Below are 15,243 nucleotides of genomic sequence, written 5' to 3'. Positions count from 1 at the left end.
TCATAAGTGATGATTCAAAAGTGTTTTGTTTAAAAAAAAAAAAAAAAAAAAAGGATATTTTTATTTTACCTAGGAATTTTGTGGTAAGTGGTTTAGTTCGTTTTTGATTTTACACTGAAAAGATCTTAACAAAAATTTTAAATCAACACAAAATGTAAACAAAATTTCCAAGAAAAAAATAATAATGAGAAAAATAAGTACATAAATATTTCTTTTATTCAGTATTTGAAAATATTTGCCTAGACCTTCGGCAGAAAAAATTGCTCTAAAATTCTACACAATTTGAAAGAGTTTCTTTTTTCTGTCCCCATTTTTAAATTTGGAAAAAATTAATGTTTCTAAGAATTTCTACAGATCTTCAAGAATCATTAAGACAACTTATTTTAAAGTAAATATAGTTGGAAAATTAGTCAAAAACGATCTATTTTGCTTTATTTATTCATTTTTGACCTATTTGTGTTAAAAGTAAACATTTAAAAGAAATTTAAAGCCGTTTAATTCACCATAAATAGTCACTGTGAGTAAAATATTCCACATTCAGCCATTTTGATTCTGGACAGGAAGTAAGCGGATTATTTAACTCACAACGACTATTTACAGTAAAGTAAACTTAAAATTTCTTTTAAATATTCAAAAGGTTTTTTAATGCAAACAAGTTACAAATAAAATTAAAGTAAAATTTAACTAGTTTCCCAAGAGTATTTCCTTAATAAAAATAATTCATACAATAGTAATTATTACCCATTATGTTCTTTAAATACAGGTATTGATGTTGTATTAATTGAATTGAGAAGAAAATCCAATTGTGATAGTTGCCAAATTTCATTTCCATTTTCTTAAACAAAATGCAAAGAAATGTTTTTAATTCAAACCAAATCCTATTTATAAAATGCGTTTATTGCTCGGCCGATTATAAGACGTCGGACTTCACTTGTACCGGCACCAATTTCATAAAGCTTTGCATCTCGCAGTAATCGCCCAGTTGGATAATCGTTGATATAACCATTTCCACCTGAAATTGAAATTAAAACATTTTAGGACAAAAAAAAGAACATTTCAAATATAAATTTTTCATAAGACACTAAGGCATTTCATTTTCATGCGTATGTTATCATATTTTACAGATATTCGAATGTTGCTAAGGTAAAATGAATTTTTCCAAAATCCAATTATGTCATATATATATTAATACAATAGCGTGTGTATTATTTTCTGTGTCACGCTTACATCAAAGTCATTTAATTGTTATGCTCTTCTATTTCTTGTCATAAATAATTTTACCAAGAATTCTTCATAAGTTTTGGTTTCAGTTTCAACTATAGCTGATGACACTTAAATCATTTATTTTTTTTTTATAAAAAACTAGCATGAGTGCCCGACATTGCGCGGGTGTTTGGGAGGTGTGTGTTGAGCAAAAAAAAAAAAAAGTGGTAGTAGGAAAGCAGGCTCGAACCCATACCACGAAGGAGAAAAAGAACAGGAAAAAAATGTGACATCTTTGCATAACAGGCACAAGGGAAAAACGAATAAGCCCATATCTAAGGCGATAACAGAAACACCAGAAAACCTCTAATCTGTAGTGGAATGGGGACAAAAATGGATGATCACATTCAATATTGCCAAGAATAAGCTTGTTTCCTTCAATAATTACAAGAAACCTTCTCAACCACCAATAGCTACATTACCTGAAAGTACTTCTTTCAAACTCCTTGGTTTAACGTTCATAGGGAACATGAGTTGAAACAAATACATCGAGAGCATTGCCAAGGCTACTGCAAATCATGTTTAATGTTTGTGCAAAATGAAAAAAAATTCCACTAACTTATTCCAATAACTTATTGAGAAAGGGCGGATGGACAATGGTGAATTTAAAGGTCCACCCTCTTTTCGGGGGACCAATGATGATGATAAAATAGCTATCTGTGGCATTTTATTTCTCAAAGAAAGAGAGAGAGAGAGAAAAGAGAGAGAGAGAGGTGGGGAGGCAATAAAAGGTTTTCTTTTCACTTTACCAATAATTTGAATGGCATCCAGTGTCATTTTTGTGGCAGCTTCTGCACAATAAAGAATCACACCAGCACAATCCTGCAAAATAATGAGAAAACAAAGAAAAAATTAAAAAAAAAAAAATGGAGCAGAAATTATTTTCTGTTTGTGTTGTATAAGAGTAAATTAATCACAACTTTGATCACAATTTCTGTTGTGAATGAAATGTTAGATAAAAATATTTTCAAGAATTTATTGAAATCATCCCACTTACATTCGACGCTGTATTGCCTTTGTCTACAGATTGGGCAACACTATAGACGTATGCCCGACACGCATTCATTGAACAATACATGTCAGCCATTTTGGATTGAATCATCTGTAATGAACAAAAAACATTATAAAATTATAAAATGACCTTCAAAAATAAAATATACTTGGAAAATATAGAAGGGCTCTTTATCACTTGATTTCTTCTGCTACAATAACAGAATCAACCAGCCCAAGTCTGACCAACAGTATAAGGTATGATCTTGTACAGTTCTAGAACCTCCCACCCAGACTTTATTTTCTTATCCTTTGAGAAGGGGTTAGTTTATTGCTAATCAACTATTAGGGAGGTTATTCCATACCAAAATCAAACAGTTTTGGGCATGCCGTGTTCATTTAGCCTCTTTTTCGAGAGTGTTGGTTTTTCAAATCTTCCCACCGTGGCAGAAAGATAAATAAAATCAAAAGGATCACCAAAACTTTTAGTCGAGAAATAGTAACGATGGTCTGTGGCCGGATTAAAAGTTGTCATCAAAGCAGAAGGTGGGTTCATTAAGTGAAATAGAACAAGTCTATGAAGACAAAGCACTCTCACCATGACAAAAAAGAAAATGTCTTTCTATAGATGGAAATATTCAAAAGATCATCCTTTGCTTGAATGAAAATTTAACGATAACATCATTCAAAAGAAAGAGACAAACTATTGTATCAGAGAATTGCACAAGTGTAATATTCTAACAGCTTCATAATCAAACATTAAATGAACAAACCTGAACAAATCATCCACATGTCTTTTCACAAAAACACGTACTCACTGAACTTGTGTTTTTTTTTGCTAGTGAGCGATCAAGAAATAAATCTATTAATAAAAGCTTTTTCTTTTTACATATGTGTTTGGTCACTGCTGGTCTTCTCTTTTTCTGTATGGGTGCATCGTCTAGTAGTTGTTGACCAGTTGTTTAACTTTGGCAAATAAAACTCACATATGGAACAATAGAGACTTGTAGTGGTTTCAAAAGTTTTATTGGAGAAAAAAAGTTTGTTCACCATGAGAGAGTCTAAAATTACTTCCTTCAAAATGAAAGGCTAAAATAATTTCGGTCTTACTTAGCCTCAATGATAGACGAACGGACAGGTCTTAAATATTCACTTAATATGATTTCTATCTCATAATTCGACACTTTACTTCTAGTGTGCTTTGTCCATGGAGACAACCCATGACCCCCCCCCCTCATCTTACATCATTCATGCGAGGTGCACTGGGTCTATTTCCATTTGCCATCAGTTATCCTGACATAAACTTAATCTAACATTTTTGAAATTCATACTAGTTAACATAATCTCTACTTACTGACATAGAATCTCAACAAAATGATCAACATGAAACTGATACATTTTTTAAAAAAATAGCAAGGGTAACAATTGTTAATTGGGGCAAAAGTGAAACATATTTCTATTAAAACTTCTATCTTCCTCCGCTCTCTTCACCCTCTTTCTTCTCCACCCACCCCATACCTCTCTGTGAACACACACACACACACACACACACACACACACACACACACACACACACACACAACTCATAAAAGAATTAACTTGATTATAAAATCAGAATTACTCCCCTTTAGCTAGTACATAATTCAGTTTGATGAAATCTGTGTCAGTTTAAGGTTAAAGAATGAATAATTTTTCTTAAATTTTAGCTATTATTCATCCGGTGCAATGCTGATAAAGAATATACCACTTTCGTTTTCTTTTAGAATTTTTGAGACAAGGATTGGTTATTCATATTATTTGGATTCTTTAGACTATTGTTCTCATCTTGAGTTGTGAAAATGACACTTAAGATGAAAACATTAGTCCGAAAAATTCAACTAATACAAATTTTTTTTTTTTGCTGTTTTAGAGTTTTGGCTGAACATACAAACATACACACATACAACTGCCCATTACATTATAGATAAATGAATCCACCATAGTCAATGGCGACCCAAAGGTTCCCTTTTCATTGGTTACTACACGTAAATGTAAAGAAGGACACTATTCCATTCCATGGATTGTTTGACTTACTCTTGATCTTCACCTTATCATTTAACAAGGATGCATCAAGCACCATTTTCTTTAAATCTTTTGCATGAGTTCATTGAGGATAGAACCTAGATCTCCTGGTTCAACAATAAACATTCTAACCATCATACCAAATTGGTTTGTTAATCTTACAATTTTTTTTAAATCATTGATTGGATGGCAGCATTCTACATTAATCAAATTGCATTTGTAACTATAATCTTTTATTCTTTTCATTGGACAAACTTAATTTGAAATCAATAAATTTCTTGTGACAAACTAACCTGGAAGTGACCAATTTTCGTACCAAATTGTTTTCGAATATGTGCATACTCAAAGGAAACATCACAGGCAGCTTGCATCAGGCTACAAGAGAAAAACAAAAATGGAAGATAAGTTTAAATATACCATAAATTGAGGGGATATTTTTATGGTTTGCTGGGAGGATTTGGCAGCCATAGGTTGAAATATTTTTGGCGATAAAATCTTTGGCCCTTTTCAGGTATATCTTGAACTTGAGGATCTGTATGGAATTTCAAACAGAAACCTTTATCTAATTTGCAGGAATACCTTTTTCTTACTTTGTCAGTTACACCTGAGTAAAAATCTTAAATAATTCATAATTATATTCTTAATATTGCTTGCACGGAAGATTAATTATAAATAATCGACTGGGACTTCATTAAACACTACACTAGCTGGACGTCCGGTGTTGCCCAGTCATACAGTACGCTTAAACATGATATTTTAATTTATGCAAATTGTGTATGTATTATTATAGAATCAATCCTCAATTGATTATTATCTATTAGAAGGAATAATTTATCTCATGGACTAATTTGCAAAAAAATAAATAAATAAATAAATAACAAAATAATGATAATTACGTTCATCAAATTCTGTCACTTCTAATTAATGTTTAGTTTTAAAATATGCAAACGAAGAAATGACTTTCGGCAATTTTAAATGGTACCTCATCTTTTATCTTTTATCATAAATTGAAATTAATAAGAAAAAATTAAGATAAAATGAGGCGGTTACACGGGCTTGAACAGGAGACCATTCGATCTGTAGTTGAATACTCTACCATTGAGCTATATCTCTAGACGATAATAGTTCTTTTTTTTTTTTTTTTAAGAAGAAATGATTTGCTGAGAATTATCTCCCTTGGCCGGTGAAACAAAATATTCTCCAGTAAAAATTATTTTTTATCTATAAGAAAGAAAGACTATTTTTAGGATCGGATTTTTTCAAGACTTATTGAATGAATTTCTGTACATAACATATCTAAGAAGCCTACAAGACATAAATTACTTTCGTGTGAAATTTGCAAAAGAGAGGCTCAGCTGTTTCAGAACCTATGAGAAAGGAACTCACACACACACACACACACACACACACACACACACACAGTGACTTTTCTATAATAGTAGAGATATATATTAGAAATTTATGGAAAGCCTAAATGATATATATTTTTTCTTTGAAATAAATTTCATTTATCTTAAAAATACAGGATAGCTTTCAACCATAAAAGGTCTTTATCAAATGACTTTTTTTTTCAGTCTTACTTTTTTTTCATTGGAGATATACAATCTTTTGTGACCTGAGAAGTCCAAAAGGTATTGATTCAGGATGATTTTAAAAGTCACATGTAATAAATTTATGAGTAATATGTTGGTACTATTTTTCAGATATCATTTTGCATTTGAACATTGTTAGAAATCCAAAGCAATATATTTTTTTTCTTTAAAATAAATTTTACTTACTTTAAAGATATGGACTAACTTTCAACCTGACTAAATCTTTATCAAATGACTTTCTAATGTGCTAACATATAATTTGCTGTCTCTCTCTCTCTCTCTCTCTCTCTCTCTATATATATATATATATATATATATATATATATATTTAATAATTATATATATATATATATAATTGAAACACTACCGTGTTTGAATATATGGTTCAGTGGCAGTTTTAGTCATTTAGAACTGCTTTAAAGCTTCATTGCTCATTCATTTTTCGACCAAATTTTAATTATTACAGTTTATGGATTACCTTCTCAGCTATATTATGAAAAATTTATTTTTCAATTTTTGTTCAGTAAAACAAAAATTATGATGAATTTTCTGGTGCTCAAAATCGTAAAAATATGTAAGGAGGTGAGCGACGCTTTTTATGACTGGTTTCCATAGCAACCATATCGCTTCAGCAACTACTGTTGCTATTAATTCATTGCTGTTTTGAAAAGAGAAGTAATGTGAAACAGAGAGAAAGTTTTGAAAGCATGGAAGGGAGATAATTGGTAAATTTTACTGAAAGCAGACGAGTGCCATACATTGTTATTACATGTGTTTATGGGGGCAAAAAAATAAAACTGAAATTAAACGAAGAAATCATGCATTACAATAGAAAAATGCTATGGTTAAGCTTAAACATGGAAAAGTAAACAACTAGTTGTTAAAACTAGAAAAGAAAAGGACAAGATATTCTAGTAAAAAATATAATAAATTTATAATTTAAAATATTGCAGCATTATGAATTTTTTCTTAATTCAATTTTTATACATTATATAATTAATTCTTAATGCTGCAATATTTTAAGTTATAAATTTATTATATTTTTTACTGGAATATCTTGTTCTTTTCTTTTCCACTTTTAACAACTAGTCCTTTACTTTTCCATGTTTAAGCTTAACCATATTACTTTTCATACTTGCATTTTTCTATTGTAATATATATATATATATATATATATATATATATATATAAGCACACTAGAATTGTCCCATGGATTCGTAGTGCAATGAAAAATGAGTGTCAATTCTAAGTGACAGTCTTTTGGCAATTGAAAGTTCAATCCTTATTTAGGATTGAACTTTCAATATATATATTATTTTATAATAATATAACATTTTATAATAATATAATATTATTTTATTTCTACTTGTTATGGGATGACAGAATGAGAACGATCTGCCTCTGTGGATTAAATAAAGGCTTTGTTTCCAAATTCTATAAAGATTTCCAAATTTGATAGGATTCTCAAAGTGCACTTGAAGAAGATCGGAGGTTACATTGGCTGAAACGTTGTGAGAATAACATACAAGAACAACAGTTCAAATAATGAAAATAATTCAAATTTATTAATCTTCATCTAAATCATTTGGAAACTTAAGTGTAATACATTTTTGGAACAAATTATCTAACCATGTTAGAAATCGTGCAGAACATCTTCAGAATAAAGTGGATCAATTCAGAAATATATATATTAGGATATTATGAGAAATAAGAAAATCCAAACAAAATCGACACTATAAATAGTCCCAGGCAAACTCGGGTTAAAACACCTAGTACAGTGGATTACTTAAGTTAAACAAAGCATTAATGTATAACATTTTCAGAATATAGTGAATAAATTCAGAAAAAGGCAAAGGAATACATTCAAAGATATTTTGGGGGATGAAATATTTATTTGGTATATTGTTATTATGTTTGTTAACTTCAGTGTTATGATGTTCTACACCATTTTTTGTTTCAGTCAAGAGCAGGCTTTTACACCAAAGCTAGAGAGCATAGTCAAAAGAGTCAATTAGATGGAAAGCATCTGACACAGGATGTTTGTGTGCCAAGCAGAACTGATTTCTGAAGAACAGTGATGTTGTACTTGATTTCCAAGGAGTTCAACTGTTTCTCAAGATCATCTGGAATTATTATTATTTATTCAACATGATTGTAAGTAATAAGTTTATATATATATAAATATTTTTTGTATTATTTTGATTTATCGGACTACTGTTCTTATCTTGACTGTGATTTTCACAACGTTTCAGTCGATGTAACCTCCGACCTTCTTCAGTTGTAATTTGTTGAACTCGGAAATGTTTCTGTCAAACTCGGGAATTTAGACGGAATTTCAAGCAGAACACTTTATTTACTTCACGGGGTAGCGTGCTTTTCTCCATCAGCCATGACTGGATAGAGGTCCTAAGTAATTCACAATTTTATTTTTCGGTCGCCCAAACTGAGGATTGAATCTTCAACCTTCAAGAGAATATCACTTTTTACAATTGATTTTTCTAAGTACTTTAACTGACTGGCGGATCAAGAGCACACTACCCCTGTGAAGTAAATAAGAAATTATGCCCAAATTCCCCAGTTCGACAAGATACACCTGAAGAAGGTTGGAGATTACATCGACCAAAACATTGTGAAAATCACATGCACGATGAGAACAGTAGTCTAATGAATCCAAATAATACGAATAACCAATCCTCATCTCAAAAATTAAAAAATGTCAAATATTTTTTTATTATATTAATTATATAATTATATTAGAATGATATGTGCAAAACGGGAGACTTTATTGGTTCTGTCATATTTAAAAATGAATAAGAATTCTTCGGTTAATAAATCTGGAACAGTTATTGTAGCATGATCAAATGGAAGGGGAAAGCCGAGGAAACATAGGAGAAAGTGATTTTTGAGAAAATAAGGGATAAATAAAATTCTGACCAGGATTAGGTTAGTTTTGAAGTCAGTTTCTGAAAGCCATTTAGCATGTAAAAACAGATGTTAAACCAAATATGATGAAGAGCAGTTAAAATTGATTAAAAAAATGAACCAATAAATGATAATAAATAAATGGTTACCGAATAAAGTTTTCATTTGTCAAAGTTGCAACTTTTTTTATTTGCAGACTTTAGAAAATATTACGTCTGTCCAAATTATTTTACTTTTTGTAAGTTTATCTATATTATTTGTATTCTTCGGAATACTGTTCTCATCTTGAGCATCATTTTCACGTTTTTGGTTGATGTAAGCTCTGACTTTCTTCAGGTGGATCCTGTTGAACTTGGGAATCTTTCTGTCAAATTCAGAAATTTGCATAGGATTTTGAATGAAGCCTTTTATTTAATCCATGGGGGTAGCATGCTCTCATTCTATCAGCCATGACTGGGTAGAAGTAAAAAATAATTCGTAATATATTTTTGAGTATCTCCAGGATTGAACCTCCAGAAGAAGTTTGCAACTAAATTTTACCAAGTACTTTAACCACTATGCCATGGATCTGTAAAATAACACTCAAGATGAGAACAGTAGTCTGAAGAATACAAATTATACAAATGATCAATCCCCATTTCTCAAAATTCAGAAACGCAATTGAATTTGTCCAAAAATATTTTACTTTTTGTAACTAATGAAAAAAAAAAAAAAAACTCCAACAAACCCAAGTGGTCCAGCTGCCAACACTAATCGTTCAATGTCAAGGCCACTCATTAACACATAAACTCCCTTGTTTAATTTTCCGAGCATATTTTCCGCTGAAATGAAAAAATTAGCAATTAAACATTTAGTGACAAATACATCAATAGAGATAATTTCATTAAATAATATGTTAGTGTAGTTTGCTTAAAGCCTTGTCTAGTATGTATGTAAAGATAATTTATAGCCGGCAATACAATGCAGAGGTGTAATGGATGGACAAAAACTGAAGCAAATTAAAACATAAAATGGTGGAACAAGCTATTATACCATAGAGCCATCGTTCATAGTCACAAAATTAAGGGAAATTTTTAAACATTAATGAAACTTAACCTTTATTACAGACGATGTTAGAATAATCAAGTAACAGGAAGTCACGATCTCACACATAAGGCCTGTTGACCAACTTTTTTTCAATTTCCACCAGACAGTGCTTAACTTTAAGAATTATTTTTTATCTCTTAAAGAAGCAACAATGATTATAAATTATGAATAATTATTTTTATATATTTAAGTTTGTTTGAAGCATTGTCTAGTGTGCATATAAAGATAATTTATCGAAAGCAATACAATGCAAATGTGTAACGGATCGACACAAACCCAAGCAAATTAAGATATAAAATGGTGGAACAAGCTATGTAGATTCACCTTTTATTAATACAATATATATATATATATATATATATATATATATATATATATATAATTTAGGAATTTAAATTTTATGATTTGAAATGGTTAAATTTCAAATATAGAATTTTTATTGCATAAAAACAAAAAAGACAGATTAACAAATATATTTCCTTAACCCATGAGATTTCGATGTTTATTCATCTCCTCAGAGGAAAAATATTAGCAAATATTATAAATGGTTTGCACCTTATTTGCTAAAGGTATTTTTATTTCTGGATACCGGACTTTTACCAACTTTTCTTGGATTTTACCATTATTGGATATTCTATTCTTCACTGGACCATCCATTCACGTTAAATCATTTTTCCTTTTTTCCCTATTCCCTCTGCTTCACTATTTTTTAAAACTTTTACCAAATAAGCTCTATAGTTTACTTGTAGTTCCATTAAATACTTTGCAAGCAAATCAGATTCCGCATTTTGCTAACTCTTACCCTCTGATGAGAAAGAAAGTATTCCTTTTGAGTCTCCACGGATTAAGGACTATCCACTTAATTTGTGTCTCCTTTTTGAAAATTAAATATGTTTATAACTCTTCTTAAAGTGGTTTTAACATGTTTTATTAATTCTTTGTTCTTATTATAAGCTCTATTTCCTATTTGGTTCTATTGAGCTTTTCCATCTGGTGAGGATTGCTTTATAAATATTAAGTCTTTAATATTTATAATATATTTTATGTTTGCTATTTTGGATTATCTTTGTAAACTTATATATATATATATATATATATATATATATATATATATATATATATATATTTGGTAAAAAACAGGGGAAAAAGAGTGCTTAACACGTTAATGGAACTAAATATGTATGTATTTCAACCTCGAGTGTATTTACTTAAATCATTAGACAGGAAAACAATAATATATATATATATATATATATATATATACAGGAAAACAATAATATATATATATATATATATATATATATATATATATATATATAATATAAAGCTGAACGTCTGTGTGTGTGTCTGGTCACGAATAGACTCCTTATATGGTTGACTATTATAGAAAACTGATCACATATAATGATAGAAGATGTATTGAGACACAGGAATGGGTATGCTTGATCTGGCATAATGATGATTCATTATGTGGTCTGTGTACACGCCTGGTCCACAAAGTATGGAAATAAAAAATTAAAAAATTAAAAAAAAACGTTTACAAGTGTTTTTGATATAGATGTACATAATACTTTGATAAGTATGTTTTAACTTAAATAGGGATGGTATAATAAAATTGTGGGGTCTGCGTTCGCGCCTGGCCTCCATAGAATGGAAATAGGCACAAACTTTAATAAAGACTTTTCATATCTATCTGTGTAAGTATACTTTGATAATTATGTTTCAGTTTGAAGAAATATGGTATAATAAAATTATGGGGTGTTCGTTCATGCCTGACCTCCATAGAATGGAAATATGTCACAAAGTTTAACAAGGTTTTTTAATATAAATCCACAGAATATTGTGATAAGTTTTTCAGTGTGAACATGTATGGCATAATAAATTATGGGGTTTATCTATTTTAGTTTTACTTTCATCATATTTTGCTTTGGTTTTGATACCCCCAAATTCATAACCTATCATACTTTAATAAATCAGAGTCCATTTTCTGCAGGCTGTTTTTGAACCCACTCAATGACGGGTACTTTTTCTAGTATATATATATATATATATATATATATATATATATATATATATATATATATATATATATAAACTGCTTCACTTTTTTATTTTTAATGTCTGTGAATTTATTCCCTATGGACTTGAAGACAGCTGAGCCGTTTTTTATGAAATTTCCCACTAATGTACCTTATGTGTCTGGGAGTGTTCTTAGATAGGTTTTGTACTGGAATGTCTTTAATGAATATTGATAATCGAAATAACCCGATAGAAGAAGGAACAGGCGATTTTAATCAAAGTTAGCACCTTACACAGCTTAACATCACAAGTGCATTTTAGAAGTTTTATTACCACACAAGCCGAAAGGCCCGACATATAAAATCAACAGTAGGTTCTTTGATATGACAGTGGCACATTTGAAATGTTTCTGTTTAGAGCACAATTGAATCATGATACTTAACTTTTGCATTTTAAACTTTAATTCAAGCCATTATATATAAAAAGTAAGTATATAAAATCAACAGTAGGTTCTCTACAGTGCAATGTTTACTACAATGTATTGTGGACTAAGTCACTGCATGGAGGCATATGGAGCTTCCTCCCAGTGCACTGCATTAAGTCCTCAACTAAAGCAGGCAATCAATCGATTTGATTGAAAAAATGGGTGATTTTACCGATTTTGATGACAATAAAAATATAGGAGTGTGAAACATTCATGGATGATCATTCAAACCCGGGCAACGCCGGGTCTCCCTGCTAGTATAATATACATGTATTTTTAATAATCATTCTTCTTAACCATTTGTAGACAGGTTTCCATGGGTTGCACAAATCTACCTACTGGCGGCTGTTAGGGCATGTGTTTGCTATTTAGTTCCATGGTTGCAGCCCAGATCTTGTGTGGGTAGCCAATGCTAGACAAGCCATCAACTTCCATGATGTCAACTATTAACCCTAACTCACCATTGTGCTTGACATGTCAAAATTAGTAGAGATATTTCTCATATAATGCTACATCCAAAGGTGGGATTTGGAGTTTTCTGCAAATAATAATAAGAGAACAAAAAAAAAAAACGAAATTGCAAAATGTTCAGTTAACTCCTCCCCCACCTCCTAAAATAAAATAAAATAAAAAATTTTTTAAAATGTAGTTTAGACATTGACTGGAACCACACAAAATAGTCGCAAAGGGTCAACAAGGATGAAAAGACCTAGGAGAGAAAACACCATCCAAACCTCTACTGGGCAAGTGCGAAGAGGACTGGAACCTTGCGGAAGCTTATTGTTACCCAAATTCTAGTAAAGTCATTGCCAGCAAGAAATCAATGGCAAACGACTAAGACGGATATCGACAGTTCCTCATCCTCCCTATGATCCACATCTTGCTCCCTGTGACTTTTGGTTATTCCCTAAGCTCAAGGAAAACCTTAGAGGCTGTCGTTATGAGAGAATTGAGAAGATGAAAGAGGCTGTGACGAGGGTCATTCACGTGCCCACGCAAAATGGCTTCCATTGGGGTCTTCCAGAAGTTGTTCGAATGGTACAACAAGTGTCTTGAAGTTGGAGGAGATTACTTCAAAGGGGACTAGAGTTTTATGTGCATACTATCAATAAAAGTCTTTGTACATACGTTTATACAAATCTATTTTTATTCTCTCTATCGTTTCTGTTTCTCTTCATTGCATTTCATGAATTAGTCAATCGTCTGAAAATGTTTAATTAAGATGAATAAAACTTTTCATGCATGAAAGACCACAAGGAGATGTTGGCCGAGTTTTCTTCAAGGTTTTATTTAGAGAGAATTTACAAAGGAGAAAGAAAGAGACCAATGTTCTCTTATAAAGTTCTTTACTTCTTAAACTTAATTTCCCAACTTCAGAAAATGAGTGATGCAGATGGACAGACCAAACATCGAAGTAACATTCACCTTAGATTATTCTACATTATTGGCCATGTCTTGTTTGCATAGCTTCCTGGAGAGAACTGACTAAAATGCTTAGTTTTCTCTCACTTGAAAACATGACGTCATTCATCATATTGCTTGACCGTTTTGTCTACGGTGTTTGGTCTTTGTCCCTATCTTGTCACCCTATCTTTCATTCAACCCTGGGAATGATTCTGTTTTACTGGTCTGGTTTATCATGCACTCAGTGTGATCCTTGTCAAACTCCACACTAGATAACTTAATTATTATTAACATAGCATCCCTACCTTTATATATCTGCCACCTCCCAAAATTTTTTAATGATGAAGGTAAACAATGAAACAACTTTCTTTTATTTTTACTAAGGTGTCACCACTTATCAAGGCCCAAAGACCACTCAAGGATAAAGGTTAAATGAGGTTTTCTACAGAATTTGAACAAAATAAAAACGACTTTTGCAGAATTTATATAAACAGCTGGAAAGAGACGAATGAAACTGAGTTGTCATCAATTGTGAAAAATTAAAAAACATTCACTGCATTTATTTCAGACAAAGATCGAAATTTTCATGGCAAGTGCTCAAATGAGCTTCAATCTACCCCCCTTGCAAAACATTCAGAACAAACACTTGCCTAGCTACAACCACTGTCAACAATTTCCCCCACTCTTAGTCTGTGCCTAAACCTAAACACAAATTCCATGAACATAGTTTTTTTCCTAGAACTACCCAACTGTGGAACTCTGACTACAACATGATTGCTTTCAATTCCAATGTAAACAACTTTTTGTTGAGCCGTCCTCTTTAAATCAAATTCTGCCCAATTTTCACCACCACCAATCATCACACTATTGTCTCACTGACCACTTTACACTCATTGGTGCTTATCCTTAAGTGGTCTTCAGGCCTTAATAAGTGGTAACTCCCATGTAAATAAGATAAAGAATGAAATAACCTTTATATATCCCCCATCCCCAGAAATTGTTTAGTGATGAAGGTAAATAACGCAACTTTTTTTTTACTAAGATGTCACTACTTATGAAGGCCCGAAAGCCACTCAAAGAGAAGGGTTAAATAATTGTGAGGTGAGAGAATATTATGATGATTTGTAATAATGGTGGTAGTTGGGCAGAATTTTATTATTTAAACGGGCAGTTCAACAAGAATTTGTTTACATTGAACTTGAAAATGATCAAATTGTAGTCAGCTGGGAAGCAGCCTCAGCATCTCAGCATATTGTATTCTACAGACAGGCAGTTCTAGGAAAGAAACTCTGCTCATGGAAATTTGTTTATTTATAGGTAGAGAAATGGGAGAGAGATAAAGATAAACTATTGACAGTGGTTGTAGCTAGACAAGTTTTTGTTGTGAATGTTTTACATAGGAAACCATGGATTGAAGCTCAG

At 31.2% G+C, this 15,243-nt stretch overlaps 1 protein-coding gene across 2 annotated transcripts in view; it reads right to left on the bottom strand.

Annotated features, from left to right (window-relative positions):
• Positions 1–198: 198 nt before the first annotated feature.
• LOC145243667 (isovaleryl-CoA dehydrogenase, mitochondrial-like) overlaps positions 199–15,243 on the bottom strand; it is a 191,075-nt gene continuing 176,030 nt past the window's right edge. For both annotated transcript variants that reach the window (XM_080106714.1, XM_080106715.1), the window contains exons 8-12: positions 9,556–9,649; positions 4,608–4,689; positions 2,261–2,365; positions 2,013–2,085; positions 199–1,012 (exon numbers count right to left, since the gene is read on the bottom strand). In XM_080106714.1, coding sequence (XP_079962840.1) covers positions 879–1,012; positions 2,013–2,085; positions 2,261–2,365; positions 4,608–4,689; positions 9,556–9,649 — 488 coding nt within the window. In that variant the 3' untranslated portion in view covers positions 199–878. The remainder of the gene's footprint in view (positions 1,013–2,012; positions 2,086–2,260; positions 2,366–4,607; positions 4,690–9,555; positions 9,650–15,243) is intronic.

This window comes from Euprymna scolopes, chromosome 22 (genome assembly GCF_053919585.1).
Source record: "Euprymna scolopes isolate OS-2025 chromosome 22, ASM5391958v1, whole genome shotgun sequence".
Taxonomy (NCBI): Eukaryota; Metazoa; Mollusca; class Cephalopoda; order Sepiida; family Sepiolidae; genus Euprymna; species Euprymna scolopes.
This window is presented reverse-complemented; position numbering and strand designations above follow the sequence as displayed.